At 45.9% G+C, this 25728-nt stretch overlaps 2 protein-coding genes across 4 annotated transcripts in view; one reads left to right on the top strand and one right to left on the bottom strand.

Annotated features, from left to right (window-relative positions):
• Positions 1 to 4908: 4908 nt before the first annotated feature.
• SPRING1 (SREBF pathway regulator in golgi 1) lies at positions 4909 to 9940 on the bottom strand. Of its 2 annotated transcripts, none has more exons than XM_019621188.3 (5): positions 9704 to 9940; positions 9426 to 9624; positions 8184 to 8335; positions 7572 to 7685; positions 4909 to 7222 (listed from the first exon to the last, which is right to left on the bottom strand). In XM_019621188.3, exons 1-5 carry the CDS (start codon positions 9812 to 9814, stop codon positions 7139 to 7141), a joined length of 660 nt encoding a protein of 219 aa, XP_019476733.1. In that variant the 5' UTR covers positions 9815 to 9940; the 3' UTR covers positions 4909 to 7138. The 2 variants fall into 2 exon arrangements, with proteins under 2 accessions (XP_019476733.1, XP_003211166.1); XM_003211118.5 differs by having other exon boundaries at positions 9468 to 9624; positions 9704 to 9938.
• The window catches only part of RNFT2 (ring finger protein, transmembrane 2), a 28090-nt gene continuing 12286 nt past the window's right edge, over positions 9925 to 25728 (top strand). The window contains exons 1-6 of one of the 2 annotated variants that reach the window (XM_085238221.1): positions 9925 to 9977; positions 12075 to 12524; positions 14916 to 15394; positions 16339 to 16415; positions 17919 to 18019; positions 20526 to 20679. In XM_085238221.1, coding sequence (XP_085094347.1) covers positions 12442 to 12524; positions 14916 to 15394; positions 16339 to 16415; positions 17919 to 18019; positions 20526 to 20679 — 894 coding nt within the window. In that variant the 5' untranslated portion in view covers positions 9925 to 9977; positions 12075 to 12441. Of the gene's footprint in view, positions 9978 to 10001; positions 12525 to 14915; positions 15395 to 16338; positions 16416 to 17918; positions 18020 to 20525; positions 20680 to 25728 lie in introns of those variants that run through there. The other variant, XM_003211130.5, reaches the window with a different exon arrangement.

The raw sequence follows: 25728 nt of genomic DNA, 5'->3' as shown, positions 1-25728 counted from the left end.
TGTGTAACTTCTCCCAGATGCCACAAACAAGTCTTGTTTTGCCCATTTTTGCCTGAAATCTGTGATCCAGCACAAGCTGCTCACATGGAACCCATGGTTTTAACCTTATAGCTACTCACGCAGCGTATTTGCAATGACATGCACAAGATGCGCCCTTTTCACTTGATTTTAGAGTCTTCCTGACCCTCTGAAGGCTGGGGCAGAATTGTTCTGGAGCTGCTGAAGCTCGGCACTGAAGCTGCCCAGCACAGCCTCATCACTTCCAGCACTGAGGCAACATGTCCTTGTTTTTGCCATCCCGGTTTGATGCATGGCCCTAGCACTGCGATGGCAGACGTCCAGCCACGGGAAGGAGAGCCCTGATCAATACATCTCTGTTGAGCAGACCTGAATTAACTACACCTCCCTTTCCCCTGACGGAAACACAGATCACAGATCACAGGCAGCTGCAGCTTCCACTACGAGAAGCACGACCTCTGGAAGCATATTCATTATCTGGTTGTTAGAAGCAACAGAGCGTGCAGGCCTCACCCTGCCTGGGCTACCTGCAAAACCAACATCTCTGTTTGATGGAGCGAGTGCCAGCCACTCACCTTCCCATTCTAACCTTGATGTGGCAGGGCCATGACAACTGCATACAGTGTCACATCACACAGTGTTTCACTGAGCCTCGCTGATGCCTTGATTTGTGCTAGTGCCCTGTTTTGTGGCAGTGTTTCCACTGCAAATCCTGGTTTAAGGACAAAATATATCGGCTTTGCTATGGAAACTAGCCAAGGAGAAGCCCAAGGAGGTCCAAAGCTCTCCATCTGTACCCAGCTTACAGCACTTATGGCATTCCAAACAATTCCACCGGCCCCCACTATTCTTTGTGTTGTAGGACTCAGGATTTCCTAACAATTACAGTTCCTTAACAGATCCTCCATAGCTATTACTTGTATTCCTGCCTCCCCCCAAAAAAGCCAAACCCAAAACCACAAGGGACTTTCCATTTGCTGCACAGAAAAAAATCATGCACCTCCAGGGCGCAGTTGGATTTTTATCGTATTCACACTGCAAATAACAGGGCTGTCCTTGTCATCAGCTCATGAGTCTCATTTGTTGCAGTAAGGCAGACACACAGAAACCTCAGCTCTCACACAGGAAAGGAAAAATGAGACCTCTACAGTTGTAAAGAGGAACTTAAAGCACCGTGACTTCAGTACTCACCTCCAGACAATAAACAAGCACAGCCTCTCACTTATTTTTAAGCTCATCATGGACCTCCCTTGCAACCACTGAACATTTGGGTTTAACTCTGTGCTGGTCTTTGTGCATCATAGAATCATATCACAGAATGATAGAATGGCCTGGGTTGAAAAGGACCACAGTGCTCATCCTGCTGTGTGCAGGGTCTCCAACCAGCAGACCAGGCTGCCCAGAGCCACATCCAGCCTGGCCTTGAATGCCTCCAGGGAGGCATCACTGGTTCATCTCACTTCCAACTGCAAATCTTTCACCAACAGGAATACACATGATGCAGATAGAGCCCAGCTTGAACCTACAATCAGGACAGGAAAAAAACTGTCCCATGTGTGTATTTATTTCTGTGGCATTGCTCTTCAGCATAGGGCTGGGCTTCCACACAGAGGGAGGGAGGTCCACAATGCAGCTCATCTGGGTTCATTCTGACATAATTGATGCTGGTGCCATTTCTGGCCCATTAAACCACATACAAACCCGTACATCAGAGACGTGTTTGCACAATGGGACCCAGATTTGAGTTCCTAGGGAAGCATGGGAGAAGCAACAACGCTCCTGCTCTGCTTCCCACCCCACATGGCAGCATGGGACAGCCCCACTTTTCTCTCCCAGAACTCTGGTTAGGTGTCAAGGAGCCCTTTAACACATACTGCAACCGTGATGCCATGGAATTTTGCATAAATACTCAAAGCAAAGGCAGGCTGAGAAAACTGGGAGCAACAGCTATCGCTTGATCAAAGTGGGGTGAAGAGAAATTGAAAAGGAGGGATCAAAATAGAGATATTCTGTTGCAGGGATAGTACTGCAATACCTTTGCTTACTAGGAAAAGGAACATTTCCTCTAGGAGTGAAGATTCCTGCTGTTCTGTTTCAACCTTCAGTGAGATGGATCTAAAGCAAAGCAGGGGGAGGGAAAGAAGATGTAAGGGCCTGAGGGAAAAAAAATCAAGAGGAACCAGAGCAGGAAAATGAAAGTGAGTTTAGAATGACAGTGGGACAAAGAGCAGAAAGAGAGCTCTTGGTGGAGCAGGTGGGAAAGGGAGGAGGAAAGCAGAGGTGTGTGAGGGGATGTTTGATGTTCCTGTCCCTTACATCTTAGAATCTGGGACTCTTGTTTTAACCAAAACACCACAGCAGGCAGTCAGACCAAGGAAGCCTCCAAGTAAGCAAATCTCCTGTGAGATAAAGCAGCACGTCGGCATTGATGTCAGTCAGAGCGCTGTTGATTCTCATCTCCATGAGACTCCAGCAGCTGGGACTGACGGGCACGCTGCCCCACCAGTGTCACAGAGCTAACGGATGCACATGCCTACAGCCTCGGATGTCACATTGGCTCTAAGTCAGGTGCTCAGCCTATCTTCATCCACTTCTCCCAACAGTGTCACTTCCTACACACACGGAAGACAGCATCAACCTTTCCAATCCTTAAAGGGAGCTTAAAGCAGGAAGGAAATCAACTTTTTACACAGGCAGGTAGTGATAGGACAAGGGGGATTGGTTTAGAACTTCGAGAGAGGAGATGTAGATCAGATGTCAGGGAAATGTTCCACTGGGAGGGCAGTGAGGCACTGGCCCAGGCTGCCCACAGAGCTGTGGGTGCCCCATCCTGGAGCTGCCCAAGGCCATGGATGGGGCCCTGGGCAGCCTGAGCTGGTGCCTGGTGCAGTGTTAGGCAGCCCTGCCCTGGCAGCAGCTGGAAATAGGTGATGTTGAAGTTCCTTCCAACTCAAGCCATTCTACTCGTACCAAAAGGCACATGAGACCCTTCATGTGAAGCAATCCAAACTACCTGAGTGGGGTTGTCTTCTGACTCCAAGGAACTTAAACAGATTCTGTGCAGGGCAGGAACAGAACATGAACAGTTGGCATCTGATCTGCATTCACCTTGATTCCCACTCTGTAGGTGCATCCAGAGAGACAGAGAACATACTGGATAAATGTGAGCTGCATTTTATTGGAAGCTTTGTTAAACTGACAAGAAATCATCTGCCATCCCTGAGTTCAACCATTAATAACAGAAACAGATTAACTGTAATCTCACCCATGGAAAACTACAGGTGAACCAACCCCTGCCTCCAGTCCTTTTGCAGCTATAATTTGTATTCTGTTCTCTTAGCTGAAATACATACTAGAAGGGTTTCTACAAGACAAGCTTCTCAGCTGGAATAATTTTTTAGTTTTCTCTGTTCTGTGACTTTGTGTTACGCTGTAGGTATGTATGGGAACTGTTGAGTCATGGCCTGAAGCACTGATGGAGCACCTGGGGAAAGGAGCCATCAGCCCTGGCAGCACAGGTGAAGGCAATTCAGCTGTGTGATAGGAAGGGATGGAGCCTGGCTGCACCTCTCTTAGACCTCATTTGAGGGCTGGTTGCTGCTGGGGAAGGAGCTCTTCCTCAAGGTTCCTCCATAGTGAAGCTCTCCTCTGTGAACTGGAATCTTCTGATACAGGTGAGCAATCTTCTTCCCTTCTTTTATAGCACCTTTCTATCATGCTAATCCTTCTGTCATTTCACCTCTGGTGAAACACCTTTTCCCATCATATTGATCTGTTCAGTTGCTGCAAGGTGAAGCAGCAGGTCACAGCAACAAACATACTTCAATCTGAAGGCATTCTGAGAATTCTGGACTAAGACTTATACTTCTAAACTACTAAGAACAATGATTTATTAAAGAAAATCTCTTGTAACCCGATTGCCTCAAAAACAGAAATCATCATGTAGATAACACACATTGTCACAAGTCAGATTTCTTTGAAAATATTAGTTAGAACTGTCTTTTTAATCAGATATTGATCAAAAAATGAACAACTGCGTACCCTCACATCAGTCCCCACAGGTTCTGAAGTTGGCATTTTTCCCTATTCTGCATGTAGTTGTTTGCTCCAGGTTGTAAAACAACGTAAAGGACTTTAATTAAAGCACCAATAATTTGCTGTACTCCATTTTTGTTGACTTGCTGAGTTAGAGAATTCTTTTTGTTTCCTCCCCCACCTCTTCTAGACTAGAATAAGCAAAGAGCAAATACCACATTATGGAGCTAAGCTAAAGGAACCAGTCTGTTTGCAGTTTAAGTGACTAGCACAAGACAGAACAAATCCTAAAGCTCAAGTTTGTCCAGCAAAATGATGAGGACAGTCAGAAAAGCATTTGCTTTTTGAAAGCATGTCAGAAGTAAGACTGGTGTTGAGGATTTGCTTTATATTCAGAACTGACAATCCGCTAATCCTCGCTTATTTGCCTGAAATTCCTCTGAGTGATTACAGCTCCAGCACTGAAAGGAGCTCAAGTGACAAACTGCAACTGTGACTGAGACTGCAAATGTAGAAACCATCACCCCCAACTCATCAGAAGTTCTGTACAGGCCTCAAACCAGAACTCTGGTCCACCACGTTAACAACTCATCCAGTTCTCCTACCACCACCCTAATGGAGCAGCACAGCATGTGGTTTCAAGGCCAAAGACTCAAGTTCAGCTAAAGCAGCTGCAGTGATCACTACTTCACCCTGGTGCCATAGGTTTCTCCTTCCAAATTGGGATAGCCAAATATCATACCTGCTCCTCACTAGATGCAAGTTGCTGCCATTTCTCACTGGTATTAATATTATTATAAATGACAGAAATCAAGTTCTGTTGTAGATCGAGGGAAGACACGGGAAGCAGCAGTATTTTGGAACACAGATACATTTTTAATGATTTAACACATAGCATAGACGACTTGAACAGCCTAACAACCAGGGAAGGAAGATGCACTCTGCCACAGTGAGTGGGCAATGGTTACAACGCTCTGCTGAACACCCCTCTGAGAGGGAGCAGGAACTCCCTCTAAAGCCATCCACATTAAGCTGGCTCTTACGATTTCTCACAGTTACTGCTTCAAGGCAGAGATATCACCAGAGGAAGAATAAATACCAAGTTGGAAAAGAAATCCAGGGTAAGCCATCAGTACCTCGATCTTTGTGCAGCAATGTGACACGTGGGAATGCATCCCAGTAGGAATATAACAAGACCAACCCCTTGGCCTTCCCTTATGAAGTGTGGAAGGGAGGTGAAGAATCTGTTTAACACTGGAAAGAGAAGCGAGTAACCTCTGCTACCCTCTTAAGACAGCATTTCATATTGCACCTTCACCCTGCATCACGCTTGCTGCAGCGACTTGCCATAGGATGGCAGCAAAGGGGAGATGTTTCCATCCGGATAAACTGCTCACACCACAGCCTTGGGAGAAACAAGACTTTCAAGGAGATCTGCGGACAGAACCAATGTCTCACTTGATGAGTGCTGGGAAAGAACAATGAAAACAATGCGAGTGGATTGTATCAGGTGGTTGGTAACACTACTTGTTTATATCACAAAAATTTTAACTGGAAACATAGGATACCTTGCTGTAGCATTGTACAGGTACCTTTTGCACAAGGACACTCCACCACAGCGCTTGTTTTTTAATAAAGCCTCCGTAGATTGTTTTTCTTTCAGACCGGGAATAGGAAGCAGCAGTTTAAACGTGCATATACAAAGTCAGAATCACTGAAGTGGCCTTGCTGCACAGAGATGGCTGGGGTAAAAACAGGGAAAATGAGGCTTTGCATAGCAAAAAAACAGCCCAGTTTTGTCTGGTGCTCGGCCTTCACATAGTGACATGTAGGGAAAGCACAGATTTAGTCAATATCTTACACGTTCTCTACCCATCTCCTCTGTGCTGAGCAGCCTTACTTAAGGAGTCAACTGTAGAAAACTGGGAGAACCAACTCTGTTCTACTGCCATTCTGATCAGGCTGAAACTTCAGAGCAGCAAAGTAAAAAAAACACCCTGATGGTTTAAGCGAGCTCCACAACACACTGCCCTCAGAGAAGGCTTGCACCATATTCTAACATTCTAGCATATTTACTTCATGAACAAGGACCTCATTAGGCAAGGATCCTGGAAGAACTCCACCCTTCTGCCTCCTGCACAACCAGAAGTGAAGCACAATTGAATTACTGACTCCTGAACAAATTCAAGCAAATAAATCTTCTTTGTTTCCTGTCAGCAAGCGGACAGGCAAAGAGCTGTTTGCAAGGCTTGTGCTCCTGCTCAAGCAAACTGCTGCAGAGAACTAAGGAAAGCACTTACAGACAGCAAAGGTCCCATCACAGGGAGATCTCTGCTCTTCTCTCATGCTAGAGGACTTTGACAGATAACAACTCCATTGGAGTTTCAAATGCTTTAAAGTCACTAAGGGGAACACAAGCACTATAGCCATGAAAGCCAATATAAATCCTTTAGACTAAGGAGGGAAAAGCACCTACCAATTTTAGTAAGGATGTAAAATATCCTTTTTACATGATACAAAGAAACAAGGGCTGAAAGACATCAACAACTAGTTATGCAAAGCATCGATACTTCCAGCTGGAAATCCATATAAACTGAATAAATAATTCATAATTACAGATGTAGTGTACACCATGCACATTAGGATAGCACTCCAGAGAAACAACAGGCACACTTTACTCCCTAAAAGCAAAGGTTCTGTCATTATTACTGCCGTTCTGGGAAGTCTCTGGACTGCAGAGACCACTGAGCCTACAGGTACAGCTGCAAAGCTATATTAGACTCTTTTTCTATATTTTATAGGCTAGATCCACTCCATGCATCCTAAAACACAAGCTATTGTAGAAGAGTGATTCAAAGAACGCCCCTTCTAGTGCCCCAAAGCAGGTGCACAATATCAGCTGAAGAAAGCAAGATTCAATTCCACAGAACTTAAGTCTCTTGCTTATTCTGTACACCTCTGGGTTGGCCACTGAAAATACCATAAACCATTTACAATGAGGCTCTTGTAAAGCAGCAGCTGTTGTCTTGCTCTTTTGGATTCTAGTCTCCAGTTCCTTCACCTTGCGGCTCAAATCATGCAGCTTTCACACAGGCAGCAGCTCGGGGGGATATTCTCCATAGCAGTACTTTGCAATCGGATCTCTATAGGTGTTCTCATGCTGCACACTCTGTTGGGAACAGAAGGAGAGACTTAAACAGTTCACACATACTGTAACAAATACCCTTTCACTGAGGGTTAAAACCCAGAGTACAAGCATGCAAAAACTTCCCAAACTCTTCCACAGAGTACAGTACCTTCCGTAGTCAAGTATCACTGTGCTCCCACATGTATAATTACAGTTGCTATGTTGCAGCATTTTCACATTGAATCGTAACTAGATGGTAACAATTCATCCCTATTGCTCTATTAAGTATTCCAGTTGCACAACACCTCCAACTGCATTTTGTAAGCACAACAGAGCAACGAATTGCAGGACCGCGGGTACTTTTCAGATATTACACATCCTGGTGCCTTACCTGTGATGAAGTCCTACATTTTGCCAGACACAGCTCAAAACGATCTTCCACTGCCATGAAGAGGTTTTGGAAAGCCATAGCTGCCCGGTTCAAGAAACGTTCCAGAAGATGTTGCTACAATGGTCAGCAAGAAAATATTAGTGGCAATCAAAAAAAGACCTTATTTCAATAAAGTAGTCAAAACCCACCATAACCTACGCAGCTCAAACCTCAGAGGAATACAGCTTCCAAGCAGGGCTGTTTACTAGCAAGCACCTCAAAGTTAACATCGTGACAGCCCAGCAGGAGAGAGAGAAAATCCAGAGGAGCTCTTTTCTCTGCTTGGCCAGCAGAATACAGGGGAGCTCTTGTACTGACTGGCTTTTCTTCGGTCACTTCCCTTCAGCAAACACATAAATGCCACTAAAGCTGAACTGCTGCAGAGCTCCCACTACTTTCTCTCTCCAAGGGGGAAAGGATGGATTTTTTTGGTTTATTTTTGTTAAGCTTTTATTAATAGCTTGCCACAGGCTTCTCTCACCCTTCAGGAAGCAGGAACCGTCCCCTCTAAGGAAAAGGCTCCTGACAAGCAAGAGTTAGCCACAGCTGAAAAGCAAAAGAAAGCCTGTGCACCTTGTTGGGCTGCAGGCAGCAGGACACACAGTACTCATACACACTGCAGCAGCCGTTGGGAAGGCAGCTGTCACAGCTGTACAGCTTGGTACTGGGCACGTTGACATTACAACAGCCATTGACCAGCAAGTCCTTCCTCTCACAGATGTAGCCTGAAAAAAAAAAAAAACAAAAATAGAAAGAAATGAGAAGACTTATTCCATGTACGTTCTATGGAAATGCTATAGGAAGAAGTGTACTGCTTGACAGATTTGTTTTATTGTGATCCTCCTCAATTTGACTGAAGTCCTACATAGCAATTACTTGAAATGATACTTGGACACAGAGCTGAGCTGTACAAGAGCTTGGTGCTGTCTGCACAACTACTATGTGCCCCATTAATGCAGTATACAGAGCACCATTCTTTATGTGCGTAATATTTAAGTTATATCTTATTGGCATAGTCTATTGTTGTCACTGGAAAGGGTAACCATGGTGATTATACTGGAACAGGACTGACAGATGTTCCTTTATCTGGTCTGAATCTGGGTAACTCTCTTTGCGGTTCATCATGAAGAAGGGACTTAGATTCAGCCAAACAGAGTAGCTGTGATGTTCACTGCTTATGGGAGCCCTCAACAGCCCATAACCACAGCATGCATCCTTATGGAAGCTGTACCACCCCTACGAGACTGTGAAAGGCACCACTGATTCTAGAGAGCTTGGTGATTCAGCAGAGAGCATTAACTCAGGAGTGCTATGTTTAATATTGATGCATAAAAGATGTGCTGTTTTTTATTAGCATTATTTTTATCCAGCCTTTCACTGCTGGCCAAGAACAGCCCAGCACTGGAGCAACACGAGGCACGTGCCACGGCAGGAAAGGCTTCACCTACTGAACACCTGGAGTTAATTTGAAAACCTGCGACAGAAATATCCCAGGGTTTACAAGCGTTAGATGAGCTCGTTAGCTGCGGCTGAGCACTAATTGTGCCAATCAGGTTTCCTCGATTGCTCCTGCTAACACGCCTGACCACAGGAACGCATTGCAGGGGATACAAATAGCCCTGCAAGCACCCAGCGCGTGTTTCGGTGCTGTGTGAGGGCAGCCGGCGTTCGGTGGCTGCGAGGCAGCCCTGCAGGCAGCACACAGCCACACGCAGGTGCTGCGCCCGCCACATTGGTACAACCGCGGAAACATCAACAGGCGAGGCTCGGCCGTCAGGCGCCCTGTGAGCAGCCCTTGTTACCAGGCTCCCTCACCGGCACTCAGGCAGGCAACAAAGCGTTCGGCACCGAGCGTACCCAGCTCGTCCGTGATGAGCAGCTTCCCCTGCACGGAATTGCGGCACTGGTTGCTCAGGTGGCTGCCGTTCCCCGAGCTGAACTGCTCCTTCCACAGGATGGGCTGCTCGTGCTCCTGCACCTGAAGGAGGTTCCGGTCTCTCACCGTCCGTTCTTCCTGCAAGGAGAGACGTCAGCGCAACCAGACAAACCGGCTCTCCCCCACCCCCCAACGCGCGTCCTCCTCCAGCCCCGACCTGCTTGAAGGTGCTGCTGAGGAAATACACGAGGGACAGCCCGAAGACGACGCCGAGGACCCAGCGCTTCCTCAGCAGCCGCCGCCACAGCACGGCTCCGCACGGCACCATGGCGGCTCAGCCCGCCATCTCTACCGCCGTCTCCTCCCGCGGCGGCGCCGCTCTCGGGGAACGCGGCCCGAGCGCTTCCGCCGGCTGCGGGGCGGGGGGGGCGGAGCCGCGGATGTGCGTGCAAGGAGGGGGAGCGGCCGGGCGGGGCGGGGCGGGCGGCGCGGTGAGTACGGGGCGTCCGGCCGGGGGGAGGAAGGGAAGGGAAAGGAAAGGAAGGGTTCCGCGGTGCAGGGGGGGGCTGGTGCGTTGGTGGGCATCTGCGAGCCCGAGCGTCCGTGTGGATGCGTCCTTAGCTGGGCGTTTGGTGCGGCTTTGTGCTCCCGGCACGGCCCGGCAGCTGCTCGTTGTGCGCCGCTGTTCCGTAGCGTGGGATGCGGGAACCTCCGTGGGACCTCGGTTGCTGCCGGAGGGTGAAAAGTAACCCGGAAAGAGTCGGTGTCAGAGCTGAGCGTCTCTTGGGGCGGAAGAATGGAATCATAGCATGGTTTGAGTGGGAAGGGACCCTTAAAGGCCATCTCGTCCTCCCCCCCGCAGTGCACACGGACACCCGCAGCTCCGTCCCCTGACCTCGGGTGTCTGCAGGGTTGGGGCAGCACCGCCTCTCCAGGCACCGAGTGCAGCGCCTCACCGCCCACCACAGAAGGGCCAGGGTTGGAAGGGACCTCAGAGATAATGAATCTCCAACCCCCCGCCACATGCAAGGCCACCAGCCTCCCCATTTAATACTAGACCCATAGCATAGCATGGACCCATAGCACAAAAAACTTTTTCCTTATATCCCGCCTAAGTCTTCCTCTTTTCGTTTGACACCATTTCCCCTCGTACTGTCACAACAGACCCTAAAGAGTCTGTCCCTTCTTTCTTGCAGCTCTCCCCACAGTCCCCCCTTCTCCAGGCTCACAGCCCCAGCTCTCAGCCTGTCCTTGTATGTAGTTCAGTGTTCCATCCCTGGGCCCTCCTCTGGCCGTGCTCCAGCAGCCCCATGTCTGTCCTGCACTGAGCACTCCCCGTCTGGACACAGCACTGCAGCTGAGGTCTCACAGCACACAGCAGAGGGGCAGATCCCCTCCCTCGCCCTGCTGGTCACACTGCTCTGTATGCAGCCTGGGATACGGTCAGTTTCTGGGCTGTGAGAGCACAGTGCTGGCTCACATCCAGCTGCCATCCACCAGTGCCCCCAGGTCATTTCTAGCAGGGCTGTGCTCCATCCATACATCCCCCAGCTTGTCCTGATAGCATTGCCACATTCCAGGCGCACAACTCACACTTGGCTTTGCTGAACTTCATAAGGTTCTCCTGGGCCCACTGCTCAGCCTGCCCAGGTCTCTCTGGATGGCATCCCATCCCTCAGGCATGTCAACCACACTGCCCAGGATAACATCAGTTTACATGGTACCTGACCATATGTCCATAGAATGGGTTACATCTCTTGGAGCCTCATGTCTTCAATACTTAACATTCATGTCACGGTCCCCTTTATTGCTGATGCCAAAAGAAAGTTATTTCCCCATAGAGCTGCGTGTCATTTAAAACGCTGTTCTCACCCTGCTGTTACAATCTGGGAGACTTCTCGTGATTTGGGAAGGAGTGGGGGATTCTCCAGGTTTCATTACAAGCAGTGAACCTAGAGTTGCTCACTGGTGGGAGAGTACTGTATGCACGGTCAGCCTGGGACCTTGGCCATTTCATCACGTGTCAATTATTGTTTAGGTTAAAAGGGAACTTAAGGGAGTGTTGGTAATTTAGGTTATCAGAATACTTTGATTAGAGTTACATTTCTGGTGCTCCTGATGGCTGCCTGTGTCTTTTCCATAGCATTTGTTGCAAGTTACGTTCTTTCTGCCGTAGCTGATAGTTTACTTGTGTGTATTTTATGTATGTGTGTGTCTTTCTATGGACATCTAAAGCAGTGTCCAAAAGTTGGTATCCCATGTTAAAACCCTGATGTTTTCTGTCCTTCATGACTCAAATCCCATATTGTCCCAGCTCAGCCTGCTTGGTGGGAAGTCTGTGTGTTACTTTTCTTCTCATCCTTTCACAAATTCAACACAGTTTACCTGTGTGATCTACAGATACAGGGCTGAATGTATCTCAGTTTCCTGTTGCGCACATGGATATTATTTCTGACCACTGCACAGGGTTTGCTAATGGCAGTGTGTGGCCTAAAAGGGATGGGCTGCCTATTTAAAAGAACATTGTCATGCCTTGATTGTACTTTTTCATTTAAAATGTTTATACATCTTCTTTTTTCCCCCCTCAGTTTTGCTCTTTATTGCTCTGCAAGTTTCTTCAGAAGAGGAGGAAGGCTGCAGAGAGCACACACTCATCCACCTTACAGCTGGAGCTGCCCTGCTGGATGTAGGGCAGGCCATGTCACCATACAGCTGCACGGTGCTGCAGAAGGGGGTCTGCCTCATTCCTGCCCAACATGGAGACCTGTTTGCGTGTGCTCCCATTTGCCATCTGAGAGCTCTTTCTTCACAAGTGTACTGAGAAACAACTGCAGGCCTCTCTTGCAGAGAAGCAGATGATTTACACCAGCCATGTCACCAGCTGAAGAGATTTCCCAGCTCTCTGGCTCGGTGGATGTCTGTTAGTCACGCTGGAATTGCTGACTGGCAGCGTTGATGTTGAGTGTGCTGTGTTTCAAGGTGTTGAGGAAAATGCAGAGACGGCACAGCAGCAACACTGACAGCGCTCCTCCTGAAAGGTACGTAGCATCACAGAATGACCTGGGTTCAAAAGGACCACAATGATCATCTGGTTTCAACCCACTTCCATGTGCAGAGTCGCTAACCATCAGACCAGGCTGCCCAGAGCCAAATCCAGCCTGGCCTCGAGTGCTTCCTCAGTTTTTCCTACCTTTTCCTCTGCAGGTGGCAGTGTTCTGATTTAAGTGTGTGGTGCATCTCTTGGTTTTAGAAGACAAAAGCTGAGAAGTGAGACAGACAAATACTTCCTGTGTGTGGAATACAGCCAGGTTTTCTGCTTGGGTTTAGAGACAGATTTACTTTTCTCTTTCATGTTGGTTATCAACTGCTGCCAACTGCAATGTTTCACATTTAGCGATGCACTGTGGCACATATGCAGACAGCTGGCTCAGGCAGCAGGACTCAAACGCCTGGCCCTGGAAGAGCAACCCACAGCACAGTGCTGCAGGGGTACTGAGCACTACCACTCCAGAAAGGTCAATCTGTATGAGCAGAGCCGTCATAAAGAGTTGGGGTGATTCTTTATGTCATCCCAGAATCTGCATTGTAGCTTCACTTGTGTGAATATTTACAAGCAGAATACTCCTAATTCATTTCTGTGATTATAACATCAACAAGGGAGGATTTGCCACTCTTGTTGTTCTGGTGCTAAATGTCCCCTTGTGTTTTCCCAGAGTTAGTGTTGACGTTTTTTTTTTCTCTGAAGAAGAAACTAATCTAATTAATGAGACTAAGATAGAACTAGGAAATTGTATTGCTTTGGCTCAGCTGAGATTGTAAGTGAAAGATCTGGATCACAAACAGTCACTAAGTATTTTCTGCTGCTTTTGCAGGTAGAGGTAAATACCTGTCAGTGATGTAGGCTGAAGGTTTTCTAACTGCAGTGAAATGCTGTTGCCACTGACATTGTAACTTGGTTGACTTCGTTGAACTCAGCATTTCATCCATATCTCTTTTTAAATATATGCCTGGTTAGTTCCTTCCTTCTGAAAAGTTGTATATCCTGGTAGTGATATTGCAAACAATACTTCTGCATTTATCTGTCCCACTCAATGTGCTTATGTTCCCAGAGGTAGGCCCAGATCTGTCGTGTTCTGTCCCTGTCTTGTGTCCACATCCCTGAGTTGTGACCCTAGGTGTGAGATCCAACATCTGCTTAATTTGAAGTCTTGTTGACTTGACTCCTTGCTGTGGAGAGACAGTGGGAATGGGGTGTAGCTATAAAAAGCCTTATGAGGAGTTTACTTAGTGGGAAGGTGTGCCCAGAGAGCTTTGGAGCTGTCTCTGAAGTCAGATGAAGGCAGTGCTCTGTGCCCTGTGGGGAACCTGGGGAGGTTGCTGAGCCCATGGGAAAGAGAGAGTGAAGGCCCTGTGTGTGCTGCCTCAGCTCGTGACCACTATTTCTGAAGCTGGAAGTCTCCAAGGCTTAAAACCAAGAGACATGGCAACGTGCAACATGCCTTACTTGTGGGCTTTGCCTTTTGCTGTGCTTTCTTTATTCTTTCGACGTCTTTTGCAAGTTAGAGAGGTATTTGCTGTCTGCAGGGCGTTTACTGCCTGAGGACTCTTTTTATGTGTTGCTTCTGTTGTCCCCTTTCATCCAGACTTTCCACATGTTCAGTACTGCAGAACTGGGCTCAGGTGAAGAAAGCATATTTTGTTTTGGTGAAGGTGAAGATACAGGGTGAAGATATCTAGAACTTTTTTTGGAATCTGGCTATAATCTATGCAACAAACTGAGTAACAAATCAGTGCCAGGACCAATTCTGCCCACTGCCTGGTCCATCCATGAGTACATCCGTATCTGTTTTGATGAGAACATAAAAATATACCATTTTTTTCCATGATTCATGGATATATCTTTGCATTTGTTGGATTAGGGGCACACAGGCAGCTCTCAACACTTCTCTTTTCCAGCTGCCTCTCTCCTTTGCACTGCTGTCAGTGGCAGGCAGTGACCACCCTTGGGGGCAGATCATTTCTTTGAGTTAGCATGGTTGATTTGTTGGTATGTAATGAGTCCTGTCTTGGTTGCGCTGTGGGAAGGTCTGTTTTTGTGTTTTTTTTTCCTTATACGTTTTTCTTTAAATCTTAAAATGACTATAGATGTTGAATTAGATATTAGATGCCTTATTTATCTGGTTCCTCCAAAGGGAAAGAGATGGTCTGGGGGCTCTGACCCTCAGAGGAAGGAACTGGTGCACTGTGAGCAATGCCAGCCCCTGGATCTGCAGCTGTGGCTTTCCAGGAGCAAATCCCATCTGTTACCTGCAGAACTACATTCCTGGCACTGCGTGAAGGCGATGTTAGGATACTGCTCAGATGGGGCTACGAGTTCTGTGGCACTCATTTGTATTGAATCACTTTTCCCTCATCTCCTCCCTCTACAGAAACCGGAGCCAAACGGTCAGTTCTGAAACCAGCGTGGATGAAAGCGGAGTGTTTGAAAGCCTGAAGGCCGAGACTTCCTCACCACAGCAGCTGTTCTCCGGCCTGGCAGGAATCCCCTCGGGATCCATCACAGCCACACCGTTCCAGTCGGGTTTGGTCCTGGGCTCTTCGGCAGGAGGTGGGGAGGTGTTCATTCAGATGCCGGCCCCGAGGGAGGAGGGAGCAGGCCGCACGGAAGGAGCCCCGTTTCACCACCGGCAGCAGCCCCATCATTTCCACCACAGCCATCACCGTGCCTCCTCCCTTCTGCACATGGCCGGAGGGGACAGACACGGGCACGCTGAGGAGGGCAGTGAGGAGCAGGCTGGGACTCCGGCACCGGCGCTTTCGGAGCTGAAAGCGGTGGTCGGTTGGCTGCAGAAGGGCCTTCCCTTCATCCTCATCCTCTTGGCTAAAGTCTGTTTCCAGCATAAGCTTGGTAAGCGGCTGTCCTTCTGGGATTGTAAGTGGACTGGAGGGCGGTTAGGAAGTTCTACCTTGCTGGGATGTCTGATGCATTTATCCCCGTGGCAGCATCTACAGCACGAAGGGGACAAATTAAAATGCATGGAATAGCCAGCTCTTCTTTTTCACCTGACTTCCAAAGCTGCTTTCATCTGTGTTAGTCCCATCTGCTCCTACCCTGAGAAGTGGGAGATCCCTTCTTTACCTGTTCCCAATCTCTCCTATAGGGGCTGAGGATCAAGCCCAACAGCATCAGCAGTTACAGCTTGCAGTTGACATCTTCAGAGTTCCCTAAAGAATATGTCTGTTCTAGTTTCTGTATTGGAGCTTGAGCATTTCGGCCCTTCAGCGGTCATGTAAAATGCACTCACCTGATCCTTCTCTTCTGTGACGTGGTTTGTGTGGCATGTCTGAAGATCCTTACTGGGTGTAACATGCTGAGATTATCATCACAGAGAAGCCAGTAATGCTTGAGTTTACTCTGCTTATAACCCAAAACCACCACTGATTTATGTCTGCGAAGTCTTGCTCTTTAACCTTGGTATTCTCTATCCTTTTGATAGTGAGCCCTGTGCTCTAGGAGCTGCCAAACTGCTGCTGTAGTACTGTCTTCTAGCTGATCTCTGCTTGCACAGTGCAGCCACAACTTGCAGCACTTCTGTTGTCCTGCTGTTAGCAGAGGCTGTACTGGGCCGGCTGGCAAGCACTCATTGTGGTGTCTTCATTTCAGTTCAGCTTGTATTTGAATTTTGTGAGGCCAGACTAACATTTTTCAGTCGCTTACTTATTTTAATTCCTGGTGCGTCCAGAATGTTACTCAGTAACTGTTCTTCAGAGCTCAAGGTGCTGACATCAGGTGGCTTAGGGCTGAAGTTCCTCCTGCCTAGCCATACATACTCACAGTGCCTTTCCCTGCAGGGATTGCTGTGTGCATTGGTATGGCCAGCACATTTGCCTATGCCAACTCCACGCTCCGAGAGCAGGTTGCTCTAAAGGTAAGCACAGCATCTTGCTTTCTTTTGCTCCCAAGCAATATTTCTCTTAGTACACAAAATGTCTATACTGAAAATTCTTTTGCAACGTAGGGTTGAATGCTGTTATATAGGTACAGATCTGTCAGAGTATGTGTCCCATGGCATAATTCTCACTGCTGCCTACTTCTCCCCACGGGTGCTTTTGGGAAAGGAGGCCGTAAAAAAAGCAAGAGAGGGAAAGTCAGAGAGGTGCAAACCTGCTTCTGGCTCTGCCACTGGCTGGCAGAGCTTCATCAAGTACTTCTCTGTGCCTCAGTTTCCTGTTGTGCGTAGTGGAAATCAATCTCATTAAATAGTAATGAGATATTATTCTCTAGTTTTAATTGTTCAGATTAAGGATTTGCAGCTGTAGTACTTGCTAATGTCTCTATAATGCTGTACTGATCTTACATTTAGAATATAAAGAAACTGGGGGATTTTCTCAGTTTTTACAATCTTCAGTGTCAGCAAAATAGTTCAACAGCACCAAAAGCACAAAACAAGAATCACTTTTTTGTAAGAAATGACATGGGTGGCACAAGCATACATTTATATGTACCAGTAGCAGTGAAATAAAGGTGATACAGTGCTCAGTGAAGAGATAAATTGCACAGCTGTGTAATAGATTGCTGTTGCCTTGCACTTTGCACCTCTGTCTTTCTAGCATTGTGCCCATTAATCCGCCTGCTTTAAATCTCAACCTAACATCCCTGGCTGTTGAATAGCTACAAATAGCTATATTCTTAATGCATCTTAATAAAGCTGCTTTTTTTTCCTTTCCCAAGAGTTTTTGCTCTCCAAAATAACACTGGGCCAAGACCCAGAACAAGATCTTCTGCCTTCCAGCTTCCATCTGTAATGTTCCTCGTGCTTTGAAATGTAAAATTTGTACTTCTTTTGACCTTTAATTATTTCTTGAGCCAAAAATACATGTTCCAGAGCCCTCATGTATTCAGACAATGTTCATGTGCTGCATAAAGCAGTGGGCTATGCTACCTTTGGTTTAGCTGAGCCTTCTAGGTGACTTTGGGTAGATCTGTAACACACTCCTTTCACAAAGTGCCATTCCACACAGGTTTAAGCTCAGCACTGCAGTATAATACATGGAAGTGACTTCCTTTAAACTGTGTCTCAAACTGCATTTTAAATATCCCTGATTTAGAATTTAGATGTCCCAAGAAAGATCCCAACTTTGAACACCGCGTTCTGCAAACCAGGCTGTCATTTCCACCAGTGTGTTTGCATTAATTTCTCTGAAGTTGCTCTATTTGCAGAGGTTGGGTGATGAGAGCCTTTTCTGCTTGTGCTCTAAGTGTCTTTACCCAACAGCCTATTTGTGAGTCTTAGTCCCGTGTAAATAACTAATTACTGAATTCTCAACTGCATCCCTGTATCCCCTGGGTTGGCCCTGCATTTTTCAGCAGTCAGAAGCTCAGTGCAGCTCTCGAGACTTGGAATTTATGTTCTCTGCTTTTTGTTGCTCAGGAGAAGAGATCAGTATTGGTTGTCTTCTGGATCTTGGCCTTTCTCACTGGGAACACCCTGTACTTGCTCTACACATTCAGCTCCCAGCAACTGTACAACAGGTGGGCAGAATTTACATTGCATCTGATGGAGGCAGGTGATAATTGTCAGGTTGGAAAGGAGGAAGCCCACTTCTACTCACTCTTCAGGAAGTGTGGATGCTTACTGTGTTTGCATTGGGTCATTGTAACAAGGGTCATTGTTACACCCTTGTGGTACCTTCCAACAGAGGAAAAGAATATGCCTATCACGTTTATCAGTGGACTATGCCCCTATCAATAAGTGACATAACCAGGTCTGAATGAGCCAGCTGTGATGATGTGCTACAGTTTCTGCTTGAAATACATACACTTGCCATTGAAATACATATAATTCTTAAGCATCAAAGCAGGTTGGATAGTTTTTCATAGCAGAACTTTTCCATTTTGAACACTGTGACTGAATGTAGAGAGCAGGTGTTGGAAGCAGATAAGAATGGACCAACTGGTTTGACTGGTCCTGTCGTATTTTCTTTTTAGCCTATCCAGCTTTTAGTCTGTTACTGGAGATAAGCTGGCCATGAAGCAGTTGTGTGTTACCTCATTGTACTCAGCACTTGGAGGCATCTGGATCTGGTGTGATTAAGATGGGCTCAACTTTCAAATTCTGACTGAAGCACTTCTCAGATACAGAAAAGTTAGTATCCATGGATTTGGTTCAGTACTATCCCTGCAAAGATACTTAAGCAAAGAGAGATTAGTAGAATAAGTGGGAAGAAATGAAGCAATTGTCAAACCCAGTCACTTGAGAAAGTAGTTTTGGCACTCTTAGTTAAAACTGCATGAATTATCTTCCCAATTAGAATATTACTTGTCCCACTGGAAGAAACTTAGAATTTCAGAATGAAAGTATTTTCTGGAGTATACAATGTGCATAGTATACATCAGTTGGCTATGGCTAGACAGCTCTCAGGTTTGTTTTTCTCTCACTTAGTTCACTGCTTATCAGATTCTTCCCACAAATACTGCAGGGGAGGAGTCAAGGTCTGCCCACACCCCTGGTTGCTTTTGGGATTGCTCCTAATGAGTTAGGGTTTCATTATTGGAAAGTTATGTTTGTAGAGAGAGAGCTGAGAAGTTATGCATATGTAGGTAAGAATGAGAGGTGGTGAGCTATGGGGTAATCTCCATGCAGTTTATGGGAGACACGAAAGAGGTATGGCAGAAAGGTGTGCAGGTGCTAAGAAGAAATTTATTGCACCGTAGGGAAGCAACGTGGCTTTAGGAAGCAGGTTAAGGTTAAGCTCACGAGTAGAAATAGTTTAAAATATAAGTCTCCTGAAATACAAGGGTTTCAGCAATCTGGGACCATCCTACACACTGTTTAGGGCATAGTTAATTAACAGTAAACAGTCTGGGCAATGGCTTACTGGAAAACCCTATTCTTGCGAGTGATGTGTTGGTGCACGTGGGGACCTGTGCCCATTCACAAGGCAGGCCTGGGATGTTAGGAATAACTACTTTGTTTTTTTCTTCTTTCTCATTTATTTTTCAATTCCTGATTTACTTACTCTTTACTCGTTTCTAGTGCATAAATAGTAGTAAAGTCTCTGATTCTGTTTTTGTTTTAGGATTTAATTTTACCTGTTGTGCTGTGCCAATGTTGTGAGTATTTTAAATTCATGCTCAGGCTTCTCCTTCTGGGTTGTTTATTTTACCTTTCCTTCCTTTTCATTTTATTTATTTTATTATTTTTTTAGAATTTTTGCTTTCTACAATGAGGCTTTGGTAGGGAAATACTGGGAAGAGGATTCCTATTTTTTCAGTGTGAGTAGAGTCCAGAGCTCATTGCTGCTCGGGTCAGTAGCTGCTGCTCATGGCTATGTGAGGTTGTGCTGTCCTGGACTCCCCTTCTTTAAAGACCAGACGTTCAGCCCCGTCGGTAGCATTAAGCAAAGACCACTGCCTTTCTGGAGCTTTGGTTCAGGTGAGAGTTGCTAACTAGCAGCCCACGAGCCGCTGACAGAGCACGGCCCTCCTGGAGTCCTTTCTGCCATAGTTCCGTCTGTGCTTCCTTTGTCACCCACTCCTTTCACAAGCACAGCTTTAGGGATTGCTGCCCTGAAATAGCTCTACCTGTGGCAAGGCTGCTTCAGAGAAGGAAGACGCGGTGGTCTTAAGTTTGGCTGTGACTTTCCTGTCCGAGGAATCATACTACTGACCGAGGCCTCAAGCGAAAAGCTTTCACAGTCAGGACTGAAGGAGGACTGAAGGCACTGTTGTTAGACCAAAGGCTCTTTTTTAGCGGTCGATTGCAGGTTTTAACGCTTGAAATCTCAAATGGATTTTGTACGTGTTTGGGTCCTGTGTTCTGATAGCAGGCAAACCTGCTGACCTTGGTAGAAATGGGCAAAAGGCCCACAGGAACCGTGGGACTAATTTGCATGACTTATTGCTATTGCCCTTGAGACCTTCACTGCGGTTCATTGGAGTTTGTATGCTTTTGGCTGACGATGGGTAGAGCTGGCACCAAGAAGCCTAAATGAGAGTCTCCTTGTTGCTATTTGAACTTTGTTGTCATGCTTTTCAGCCTTATATTTTTGAAGCCCAACATTGAGAGATTGGACTTTTTTGACCTGATGTGGATCGTGGGGATCACAGACTTTGTGCTGAAGTATCTCACCATTGCACTGAAATGCCTGATTGTTGCCCTGCCTAAGATCATCTTAGCTGTCAAGTCAAAGGTAAGAGCCTTACTTCTCTTCCAGATCCGTGGATGTGTATCTTTGATAACATGATATCTTTACAACATGTGTACGGCCAGAAATATGAGTGGAAGGGCAGAAATAAGAAAACCTCTGATAAAATTTTATCAGAGTCACCTGGGCAGTAGGTTTTGGGTTTTGAAAAATCGCAGACCTGAGCAAGGCTTTGGTAATGCCAGCAAGTGATTGAAGGCTAGAGAGAGAGGTAAGCATTGCTGGAGGAGTAAGTGCTAGCAGTGAGATAACTGCTTTTCTGGTGGGTGCTGCTCTGGTTGCAGAGCTGGCTTTGTCAGTAGGTATTTTTGAGGCACAAATTTCGTATTTACAGGAAGAAATTGCAAACGCTCATCTTCTTGACTTTCCACTTTGGGTCAAAAAAATAAATTTGAAATTGAAGCTACTGATACCACAGAAGATAACATTTGTTCCAATCATGGTTGAAGAAATATTTTAAGTAAACATTAAAATACTTCAATAAATCATACACAAACCAGGCCAGCATTTTAAACTTCCTCACTAAAATCTTTTCTGAAGGTATCCTTTCATACATACTATATACAGATTTTGCAGACTACCACGTTCTGCATTCTTGCACATGGTAGTGTCTACGTTTCAGTGGCAAAGGTGGCAATGTATACTGCTGGCATTTGGTCAGGTAACTTTCTGGCAGCTGCTGGTATGGAAGGTAGATGCAGATACCATCATTAATCGATGAAAGTCTCAGGCAGGGCACTTAGGGGATATCTAAACTGGGAATAGTTTTGCTTACAAATGACATGGGTGGCAGGGGAGTTGAGCAGTTTGTTCCTGCACAGCAGGGCTGTTTGAGATGGTTATTAATTTATTTCTGGCAATTGTCCAAGTCCTCTCTGTTGTTTTGTTTGTTTGTTTTTTTTTTTTTTCCTTCTTCTCCTATTATTATTACTTTATTTGGGGAGATTAATGTGCTGGGTCAGAGCATAATCCAGCTTGGGGAGGGGAGGAAAAAAATGATGTGAATAGTCTTCCCAAGATAAATGGCAGCATTGGAAAAGGTTCACAGCCTTTGCTTGCTTGTCTGAGAGCTATCCCAAGTACTCATTAATCCTTGTCGGGAGAGAAGAAAGAGAAGGGGGCTTTATTTGCAGCTACAGTGGGAGGCTGGTAAGATCACATCTGTCAAAGGCCTGTAATGATTCAGAGCACAGATGCTTCATTTTTTAATACCTTTTTCTGGATAGCAGTACTTCTCACTTTTTTTTAAAGTCCCTTTTTGTCTTAGGATGTTGTTGATGGTCTCACTGTCCCTTGACATCTGAGACTGCTGTTACCTACTGCTATGGATCTGGATTTATTTTTTATCCTGCTCCATACGCTGCATCCATTAAGCCAAGCAGGGATGAGATCTGGTGTAACAAATTAACCAAGATCAAACTGGGATGGGAGAGCTCCAAGAGAACCACAGGATGCCATAGAAACCATCACTGGTAACCACAAAGCCAAGCTCTTTCCCTGAGCCCTCACCCAGCTTACTTCCACAAGCCAGCACAATTCTACTCATCTTATTTTTCAAGTGACTTTTTTGTCCCCAAATAAGCTTGTTCTGAGTGAAAACAGTTCTATTGCACTCTGGACATTACCTTAACCAAATTCTTACCAAGGTACTTGCCACCTCCTGTCTTAATATTTATCAGATATAGAGTTATTGTCTTCCTCCCCAAATACTCGTGTTAGCGTTTATGCTGGAAGCCTAGCCTGTGGTTTGTGAACTGGATGGCTGTTCCTTATTCACCACAGATAGCAAGCTGATGGGGAAATAAATCTGTAGGGTAGAGCTGTAAGGTCGTGGGCTTTTTTTTTCCCCAGGAAATATTCACCATGGATAAAACTGGCAGCCTCTAGCTCCTTATTATGCAAGACCTGAAGTGGGGATTACTACACTGTCGGGGACAGAGTTCAGTGCAGCAGCATTTGGGATGGAGGTATTTAATCTTGAATTTCCTTGCGTTATCTTCTTGCTGGTGGTAGTAGATGATAAAGCTTGCCAATGGGTGGAATATCAGGGGCTTTGATCATTCCATGGTCAACTTCTGAGCAGGCTCTTCAGATGTTCCTCATCTAGGAAGTTCAAAGGCACTTTGAAAGCCAGTCTGGCTTTTCATACTGCTCCTTGAGATTCTAGTCTCCTCTGTTATATTGTTTTCACTGATGCTTGCATTGTTTTTTCATGTGATACATTGCCTCTCAGTGTCCTTCTCTTAAATCTCTTACTTCTCCATATCCATTGTGACTGAAGCAAGATCAGATTGTTCTTCCTCTTACACACTGAAACCTTTGTATGTCCTCTCAGTCTTCTCTACAGAAGAAACAATTATTTGAGTCTTTCCTCCGACTCATTTATTCCAGATCTTTGTTTTTCTTATTGTTCTCTGCTGGACTCTCTTTCTTTCTCTAATGAATTGCACCCCATGTTTTACAAACCATTTCTCTATTCTGTCAAATGACTTTGGATTATGAATCTTTCTTCCAATGTACTTCTCAGTTCAGCCTCAACTGCGCATTTGACAAGCCTACTTGGTTCTATCATTCAAGTCATTAATGAAAGCAGTCAGTAGAATCAAATTCCGCTTAGCTCAGATGCATCTTTTCATTTGGACAGTGAACATAAAAAAACTTTGGCTAGAGCAGTTCTCCCAGTCTCAAGCGTATGGTCGTGCATTCTTAGTGTGGCCCCATCACAGGCAGGGCAGCATTTGGTTAAGGTGAGATCGGTAACCATCTTGGATCCAGTACAGATTTAGAAGGAGAAAGTAAAGGCACTTCTCACTGGAAATGGAAATGAATCACAGAATGAGTTAAGTTAAAAGGGACCTTAAAGATCATCCAGTTCCAACCCCCTGCTATGTGCAGGTCGCCAACCAGCAGCCCAGGCTGCCCAGAGCCACATCCAGCCTGGCCTTGAATGCCTGCAGGGATGGGGCATCCACAGCCTCCCTGGGCAACCTGTTCCAGTGCCTCACCACCCTCTGAGTAAAATATTCCTTCTCAACATCCAACCTCAATCTCCTCTCTTTCAGTTGAAAGCCATTCCCCCTTGTTCCAGCACTATCAGACCATGTAGAAAGTCAGTCTCCCTCCTGCTTGTGAGCTCCCTTCAAGTACTGGAAAACCTCAGTGAGGTCTCCCTGCAGCCTTCTCTTCTCCAAGCTGAACAAGCCCAGCTCCCTCAACCTTTCTTATAGGAGCTCCAGCCCTTTGGTCATCTTTCTGGCCCAATTCTGGACTCATTGCAACAGCTGAAGGACAACCTGAATTTTCACCGTATTCAGAATGAGATTTACTAAAGCATGAACTCATGCTGTAACTGAGAAAAAACAAGTTAACGTTAAGATGCAGAAAAAGAGGTTTGTCTTTTCAGTTTGAATACAGACAGCAATCAACATTTTGGGCCCAGAAAAGGTTCACAGGAACCAAAACAATACTCATTGCTTGAATGCAAAGCATGAAGACTGTTGTATCTACCCAGAGTTTTCCCAGCTTGAATATGTTAGACACAGAATATCTTTGCAGGTATCCCCACCAAGAGAAGAATGAAAATGTGAAAACATCACTGAGTTTCCCAGGTTCCAGACTAGCCTGGAAAAACAGAGATGCCAAGAAAGTCATGGAGAAAGAATAGTGTGTGCATAACAGAAAAAAGCAGCAAAGAAAGGGAAGTAATCCAAATCAGAGTCAGATCTTGTACCTCTGCAGTGGGGTTTGGGAGAGAAGGTGGTTAACCTGGTTAAAGATGTCCCTTCACCCAAGAGCTGTGTTGTACCCTTCAAAGCTCAGTGCAACTTTTAATGGCAGCTGGGCTGGCAGTTTCTTTGGGGGGAGCTTGGCTCCCGCCCTGTATGTTGAATGCTGTCCATTAAAATAAGCAAATAAGATCATTTGGTTCAATGTAAAATGAATTAAAGTAAATTAAACTGCAGGAGCCATGTGGCCTGCAGCAGCCTGCATTGTTGTGTGCACGTAAATGGCAGCTTTTCATTTTCACTGCTAAGGAATGACAGCTTGAGGGGGGTGGAATTAAAAATAAGGAAATAAATAATAAAAAGACATTTGCCAAAGATTTCTGTTTAGGAAATCCCAGGTGCCTGCAAGCCTCCCATCCCCTCCTCATGGTGCTGTCAGCAATCTAAGCTGATATCCTGGGGAGCGAGGAGCAATGTGGGGGTGGGGTAGAGAAGGAATAGCAGGACAAAAGAGCTGTGTAAGAACCTGAGATATACAGGGAGAAAGGCACGTACCAGGGACACTGTTATCCAGTGGTGAATAAATAAGGCCCTAAGTCAGAATTTTCACTGCAAGTTGTGTGCAGGTGCACAGCCCAGTTACAAGAACACCAGGGGAGCCCAGAGCTACATGTCTAGAAGCTGGAAATTCACAAGGAAAACAGTAACATCTGTTGAAAGCATAGCATGAAATTACTGTTTGAGCAAGTACTTGTCTGTTCTGCTTGGAAGATGAATCTAGACATTGCAAATCAGTTTAAGTCCGGGGTCATACTAGCATTACTCATGTGAGGTTTGTTCTATGGACTGTTCAAGTTGCATCAGTGGCAAGTGTATGAACCAGCACTGGGTGAACCTCTGGGAATGGTTGCTGTACATTTTTGGTTGGTTAGTTTTGTGTGTTTAGTTCTGTTTGGTTGTTGTTTTTTTTTTCTTTACGTACCATCTCAGCAAATTTGGTTGGAAAAAACCTCAGTCTGTGTGTGACAGCCACTCTTTACATAACTTTGCACTCTGACTTTGGACCAAATACCTTTTTCAGGTGCAGCCTAAGTTTTCTGGTGTAGGGTGGTTACAGCTCTATTGTGTGGAAACTGGTTTAATTTAGAGTTGCCTCAATGCTCTTCTGTGTAAGAATGGAGCATGAGGATGTCTGTACTTATCATGTCACCTCCTGTTTCTCTCTCTGTGAACAGCCCCGTATAATTAAACAATTATTATAAGGAAAATAAGCACAGTCGTTCGGGTTTCCAGCAATCTGCTTCCACTT

This window comes from Meleagris gallopavo, chromosome 17 (assembly GCF_905368555.1).
Source record: "Meleagris gallopavo chromosome 17, MGAL_WU_HG_1.1, whole genome shotgun sequence".
NCBI lineage: Eukaryota > Metazoa > Chordata > Aves > Galliformes > Phasianidae > Meleagris > Meleagris gallopavo.
This window is presented reverse-complemented; position numbering and strand designations above follow the sequence as displayed.

What these genes read in the sequence shown, in the direction of transcription:
- SPRING1 (XM_019621188.3), bottom strand. Translation starts at nt 9,814, where the DNA reads ATGGTGCCGTGCGGAGCCGTGCTGTGGCGGCGGCTGCTGAGGAAGCGC. An exon ending in GCTGCCTGCAGCCCAACAAG is followed by an intron (nt 7,686 to 8,183) that starts GTGCACAGGCTT and finishes TGACCATTGTAG; the next exon opens with CAACATCTTCTGGAACGTTT. An exon ending in AATGTAGGACTTCATCACAG is followed by an intron (nt 7,223 to 7,571) that starts GTAAGGCACCAG and finishes TGTTCCCAACAG; the next exon opens with AGTGTGCAGCATGAGAACAC.